The 7,431-nt window shown below is 42.7% G+C and overlaps 1 protein-coding gene across 1 annotated transcript; it reads left to right on the top strand.

The window, feature by feature from the left end:
• Positions 1-1,640: 1,640 nt before the first annotated feature.
• On the top strand, positions 1,641-7,425 carry foxn4 (forkhead box N4). The gene is made up of 9 exons (XM_063896733.1): positions 1,641-1,735; positions 3,957-4,123; positions 4,628-4,743; positions 4,835-4,945; positions 5,068-5,195; positions 5,323-5,419; positions 5,506-5,713; positions 6,003-6,395; positions 6,475-7,425. Exons 1-9 carry the CDS (start codon positions 1,656-1,658, stop codon positions 6,723-6,725), a joined length of 1,551 nt encoding a protein of 516 aa, XP_063752803.1. The 5' UTR covers positions 1,641-1,655; the 3' UTR covers positions 6,726-7,425.
• The last annotated feature ends 6 nt before the right edge of the window (positions 7,426-7,431 follow it).

Below are 7,431 nucleotides of genomic sequence, written 5' to 3'. Positions count from 1 at the left end.
CAGAGAAATAAAGATATGAAATACAGAAATCACATCGCAAAGTTCACGAAACCGAAAGCACATTTAAGTTAACTTATAAATGAGAAGGTGGTGCATTTCTTATGTCCTTGATTAAAGTGAAATGTGTACCAATCTGAGACAGATTCATGCGACTTTTTTCTTTAAGTGGACCTGCAGACTGAGAGTGTTTGCCGCCTCCTGCTGCAGCCCACCGGCCCCCGGCCCTCCCTCCGCGCCTCCCAGGCTGCTTTTCCCACTGCTGAGAGGAGCAGGACGCGGCCACAGCGGCGGGAAGCAAATTATCTGCAAACACTTCCCTTAAAAAAAAGTTCACACTCACATAGCCTACACAGATGCCAACAGAAGTAGCGACTCAAATCGTCTTAGACCTGATCGAGAGAGCTGGGAATAACCTGACAGGAAGAGATAGTGGAGCTAAATGGATATTTAATATTTTATGCATTTTTTTTCAAGCTGATTTTATTACACTCAATCTGATATTTTTTGGGGAAAATACTCAGGATTTAGGCCTTACCTCGTGTTTGGTGTTTTGATAAGACGCACCTGTGTGCCACTACCACTGGAGGGACAGGCACACAGGACAGTGTAAGAAAGACAGTGGGCATAATTCCTCTAAAAAATCAATACTCTTATCTTTCTAATAACGATCTAGTAGGAGGACTACAACATTTGGGGGAAGTATGACCTGACTTTTAATACAAGGAGTTGTATGGATGCAGTTGAGGATTGAACCACGACCGCACTGTGGCACAAATCCCCCCCAAAACTGAGAGAAATATCAAATCTCGACATCGCTACTTCTGCTGTGTGAAGTGTGGATGTTGTAGGGACTGTTAACAGGCACTGCATTAACAGCAGCTGTCAAACTCATGGGATCCTCCTGCCCCCCGGGCGCCTGGGAGCTCTGCTGAAGTCTCCACTGCGCATGTGCGAGCGCTGGACAGCTCCAGAGAGGGAAATTTAAAAACGGTTTTTGGAGAATCAAGTGCAACACAGCGAAATACAGTAGGGGCTCCGACCAGCTCACACTTTCTTCAATATCATCCAAAACAGGTACATTTTAATTGTTTCTTTTTTATCTCACCATAGTCTTTGCCGGATTGTTGTTTCTTCATGAGAATATTGATATTTTAATGTGTTTTTTATAAATCTTTACTATAGTTTATCTGTTGGAAGGCTGAATGCCATTTAAACCTGAGGTAATGTGTCCAAATTGTTATGTAAACATTTAAACTGAACACTTGAATTGAGCACAAGTTATTCATTCTATGCATTTCTATGAAATTGAATAAGTGAAAATAATAAATCCTCTAAACTGTAAAATGGGCTTTGAATACAACAAAGGCACACTGATGCCAAATACACATTTTATGTGCTACCATTTATTAATTTCGAATTACCTTTTTGTTATATTTGATGTTTATGGAACTGTGCATTTTAGTTTAAAATGTATTATTTTCCTGGAACAATTTTGTATTTTCAGGATTGCTGTATTTATTTAATGAAGAAGACACCATTCACATATTATCAATATTGTGATCATTCATTCTACATTGAACTCAGTTTGAATATTTCCTTGGTGGATAACCTGAAGTGTGTTTATTTCATTGCAGTGATACCACATATCCCAGGAAATGATAGAAGGTGGCATAACATCCAGGATGTCAGGAATAATTGAGAATGCTGGGCATCATCCATCTCCACAGGACTACAGGTAAGCCTTGAGATTTAAAAACTGTTTGAAATGAGTTGTATCAGGATCCTTTACCACTAAACATATTAAAATGTGTTGCATATTGTCAAGAACCCTTAGGATCAAATATGTGACGCCTCAATAGATAAAAGGCATATTTTTATTTGTCAAACCTTCAAAGTTGTTTCCCAAATGGTCATGGAACAAACTGTCCAAACCGACTATGTTTAATCTGAAGGTAGATGGACAGCTCTTTTTGTGCATGGGGGGTTTCATGAAAAAGGAGAAAAAAGTCCTGAAGAATAAATGATTTTCGGTCTGAAAGGATCTGTCAGAAACCATCAGCTCTGTTTACACTCCCGCTGTCGGCACACGGAGAGCCTGAGCCTCTTGGCCTGCCTGCTCAGGGGGAGACGGGCGCTCTGGGTCACCAGTATGCACAAGTGGCTCCCAATTAGAAATGGAGGAAGGAGGGGAGGGAGGGAGGCAGGGAGGGAGGAGGAGGTGCAATATTTTGTGTTGTTGAACCTCTGGGAAGGCTGGGATGATACATGGAGACACCAGCTCAACATGTTTTGCTTCAGTGAACAATTTCTATGCTGCTGATTGAGAGAGAGGAGGGGAGTGGGAATAAGCCCCCCCATGTATCATCTTTACATTTCTATCAGTTTGTATCAGGCTTTTATGATGGGAAATTGCCACATTGAGTAGATTTGTGAAAGCGTAGAAGAAAAGCCATAGCAAATATTATTCATAGTTTGATTTGAATGTATGCACACTGCTGTGCTTTAAAAAAAAATACAAAACCAACATTTAAAAAAGTCTCAATAAGTCATAGACTCTCAGACTTTTATGCTTGGATATCATTTCTGTATTTTAAGACAAGGTAGCAACAAGGCAGACAGATAAAGAGTAAGTCTGTCATCTTAACGGTAAACTTTAAAGCTCCAGCTCCAGATAGGTGTTAAACTTCACAATGCCACCTGCTGCAAAAAAAGGATGATCACTCTGAATCCTTTACTGGCGCATGCAAGGTGTTCCAGGACGTGTGCTGCTGATTCCTGGCTGCAATGATGTCACTGCTTTAGACGGCAGACACAGAGCCCTGACCTCAAACTACACTTGCACCCCCCACTGGCCCGAGGCTCCGTTGATTTCCCCCATTAACGGAGGACGGGGCAAGGCAATGGGGGAAGGGGGTTGGGTGAGGTTAGAGGCTGGAAAGGGACAGGGAAGCAGATGGCATCCTATTTGTCCCTCTTATGTGAGGGCTGTCATTCCAACAGATTAATGCAAGGGGGCTGTGTAAAGAAAAGAAACGACAGAGACAATCAAGGAAGGGTCTGGGGAAGACAATAGGGCCACGTGCCACTGGGCAGATTTGTCGTTTGGGACACAATAGGTGATCATTTTTCAATAGACAAGGCCAACTGTTACAGGCAACATGTGCTGCTGTCCCATGTTTCAAACCATCCCATGCGTTGTTTACTTACGATTCAGCCAATGGTGGAAGGCGAGGCCCCGGTCACCTGACACAGGGTTGATTTTTTTTTTTATTAGATTTTGTGTGTGTGTTTGAGGGGGGTTGTACTCCTTCACTGTCCACAGACCCTAACTGAAAAGTGTGTGTTGTCATAGCGACCCCAATTACTAAACCTTTGCACAGTATGTGTGTGTGTGCAGAGAAGACTGGAGAGGATTCAAGAGGATTCCTCTCCTTTCTTTGCTTTCTCTTCGAGGTTCGCCACATAAAAAACGTAATGACTGAAGCTGATTGGTACTAGCAAGGCACTGGTTAACAGAAAGCCTACATTTAATTCCTTTTATAGAACATTTATTAAATTACGGGTTGAAAAAATATTCCTGTGAAACATCAAATACTAAATTATTTAAATGACTTTAAAATGAATTTTGTTAATAATTAGAAAAACAAAGATCAGTGTCTTAGAGAAAATTAATCCTAACAGATGAATTAGTCTCAACGGAAAGCTTGTTTAACTCCATCGGTGAATGAAACTGTCACTGCTAAATAACACTTGTAGTTAATCTACTTAAATCCTGGATGGCTAATGCTCGGCTTCACTGAGCAGCTTTCATCTCTGTTTGCCCACATTCACACTCATTACAGTGGTTTTGACTTTGAAGGACAAAATGTTCTATCTAGTGTTTAGATTTAAATTCCACTTGTGTGTGTCTGTGTGTGACAGCCGTGTTAACCCCCCCTCTTTCTCCTCTTTTGAAGGCTTCTGACCACGGACCCCTCCCAGCTTAGGGAGGAGGACCTCCCTGGGGACCTGCAGTCTCTGTCATGGCTCACCTCAGTCGATGTGCCCCGGCTCCAGCAGATGGCTGATAGCAGAGGCCACAGTAACGGACCCCCCCAGGGCAGCCTGTTGGAGCAACAGACAGGTGAGGGGACAGGGAGGGGACAGTGCTACATTCAAAAACTGCATCAAGCCTCTCATTGGATAATCAGGATAGCTTGATTCCCTCATCTGCAGATATAAACACCGTTTTATAACAAAGGAAAGGACTGCTGTCAGAATGTATGGCTTTAGTCATAACACCGGGACATGTAACCTCTAACCATCATTTTGGTAGGGTAAGCATTTTGCTAAACAGATCTAAAAATTCAAACAATTATTGTTAAAATAAATACAAAAGAAAATTAAATTGATACTTACTGGTCCAATTTGCAGACCATATGTTAACACAGTAATTGTGTATCCCTTTCAATAGAAGCTTACCTATAATCCTCTAATATGTGGTATTTTTGGATGATATTAGCATCACAAACATACTACCTTCAATCCCTATTCTTCTGCACACTACAGCATCATATCTCTGGAAATAGAGAGCTCTTCAGGATTATTTCATTCTTTCTAATAAAAATCTCGATGCTCCTCCTCACAGCTCAACTGAGCAACATGACTGCGATGACCGCGGGTCAAGGCTCCATGCTGCACCTCCAGAGCAACATGCAGCACAGCCCTCTGGGAATCAGCATCATCAACACCCACAGCGGAAGTGTGAGTTTCAAGAATTGGAACAAGAAAACAAACAAGCAAGTGTTATTTTGTATAGGGTTGATTGACAAAAATCACTGTATCTGCTTTACAGATGTCTCCATTCTCCATGAATGGGATGCCCTCTCCGGGATACCAGTGCCCTACCTCAGTCTACCAGTCTGCCCCCCAGCAGGTGTACTCTCTAACCCAAACTGGACAACAGGTACCAAACTCTCTCATTTTGTTGTTGATTATTTGTCTTTTGTTATTTGTGTTGATAAAATGGATCTCTGAACAGATGTAAATAAAATAGATCCTAATTATTTTCTCTATTTTTCCTTATAGTGTTCAACTGGTGGGCTTTATAGCAATGTCTCTTTCAACAACCAAAGTCTTTTCACACAACCTCGTCTGGCTCCACAAGACCAGGAGCTGCAGCCCAAGTCTTTCCCCAAGCCAATCTATTCCTACAGGTCAGGCTTCACTAACATACCTTACATATAAACCCACCAAATATTCCTTATCATCTTTATTGTATTTCAGCCTTTTCCTTCTGAACAACATTCAAATAAAGATTGTTTTCTGGTCATTTTTTTCCAGCTGTTTGATTGCCATGGCCCTGAAGAACAGCAAAACTGGCAGCCTCCCAGTCAGTGAGATCTATAGCTTTATGAAGGAGCACTTTCCTTATTTCAAGGTATGCTACTCTGTCAATATTACAGAAAAGGACTGCATGCAATAAAACATGTGGGTTATTATAAACATCCCCTTTTCTCCATGCAGACTGCACCTGATGGATGGAAGAACTCAGTCAGACACAACCTGTCCTTAAACAAATGCTTCGAGAAAGTGGAGAACAAGACGAGCAGCTCATCCCGTAAGGGCTGTCTGTGGGCGCTGAACCCTGCCAAAATTGACAAGATGGAGGAAGAGATGCAGAAGTGGAAACGCAAGGACCTTCCAGCCATCCGCCGCAGCATGGCTAACCCGGGTAAGGATGAATCGCTGTTTAAATCAATTTGGTCAGAATCAGATAAGCCCACAGTTATTTGTAAACTAAGTGCCTTTCTGAAGAATGTCATTCCTCTTTTAAACAAAATTTGTCGAATTTTAGAAATGGAGGAACATTTTGAATGCAGGACTTTTATTTGTAACAGAGTATTCCTACATTCTTTTAATTGAGTACAAGATCAGAGTACTTCTCCCACTTCTAGCTATAAGTCAATATAATGTGACAAAATCCTTCCACCTCGTCTGATAATCTGTATTTCTTCCTGCAGATGAGTTGGACAAACTGATCACAGACCGCCCGGAGAACTGCAGGCGTAAAGCTTTAGAGGCCGGCATGACCCGTCTCCCCAGCTGTCCCACTGGCCTCCCGCTGTCCGTCCCGTCGCAGATGCAGCCTCAGCCCATAGTCACGCTGTCTCTGCCGTGTTTACCCATGCACCAGCACCACCAGCTCCAGGCCCAGCTCCACGCTCAGGCCCGCCTCGCCCCCATGTCCCCTGCCCCGGCCCAGACACCCCCGCTCCACACCGTCCCCGACCTTTGCCACAGTCCACTCACCCAGCACTCCAGCAAGCCGCATGAAGACTTCTACAGCGTGCACGGTGATACGCACACAGAGGTGGATGCGCTGGACCCCAGCATCATGGACTTTGCCCTTCAAGGTAAACACATTTTTTAAGTGTCAATGTTTATATCGGAAGTGTTGCATCAGTATACTAACCTCTCCATCCATCTGCTCAGGTAATCTGTGGGAGGAAATGAAGGACGACAGCTTTAACCTGGATGCTTTGGGTACCTTCAGTAACTCACCCCTCCGACTATCAGACTGTGACTTGGGAACAGCCCACCTGACTCCAATGTCCACCGGAGCAAACATGCCGCTGTCAGATGTGCAAGTGACGGGTCTCTACACCTCCTACACCACCCAGGATCACCTGGTCTCCCAGTATATGGGTGCACAGGTCAACAACAAGCCCATCGCCCTGTTATGAAGCAGCTGAACTGAGTCGACCTGATTTATTCGACCGTCTTTGGATATCTGTGGAAGCCAGCTGAAAAAGACTGACGTCAAAATCTGAATTATTTTGTGCTCCTACAAGTACAAATCAAACTGCTTTCCTACAGTCAGCTGGGAACTGCTTGGAGGATATTTTTAAAAAATCACTTTACATACAGCCCACAAGAAAAGTGCTCACTAAAACTGTTGATAAATTAAGAAGAAAGAACCACTCTGTAAGATTTAAGATACCTAGCTTTGCCGAACGAAGACTCAAAGCCTGCAGAGTACAAAGACTCTATGTGGAGATGTACATGTAAGATAGCATCCGCAAGTTTTTCTACTGTTCACTCCGCGTTTTAAAGCCCTAACATACTGTAGATTCCCGTCTCTTGTCTGTTGTATTGTGCTAGACATTATTGCTGTGATGTTTTATTTATATTTATGAAAAGGCAGCTGGAGAAGGTGATGACTCTAGCAATCTTTTGCTGTATATATTTGAATGTTTCAAATTGCTATCGCCACAGAAAAGCTTTCTTTTTGACTGAGTTTACCCACTTCATTCCAAAATGCCATTGGTTGCCAACACTTTGAGTAATCCAGATTTTACACATTATTATTTTACACAATGTGAATAACGTGTCTCAAAGTCAGATGTATATTATGTTCATTAACTTGATCATAATAAAAATCAAATGGGG

This window comes from Eleginops maclovinus, chromosome 12, assembly GCF_036324505.1.
Source record: "Eleginops maclovinus isolate JMC-PN-2008 ecotype Puerto Natales chromosome 12, JC_Emac_rtc_rv5, whole genome shotgun sequence".
Lineage (NCBI taxonomy): Eukaryota > Metazoa > Chordata > Actinopteri > Perciformes > Eleginopidae > Eleginops > Eleginops maclovinus.
This window is presented reverse-complemented; position numbering and strand designations above follow the sequence as displayed.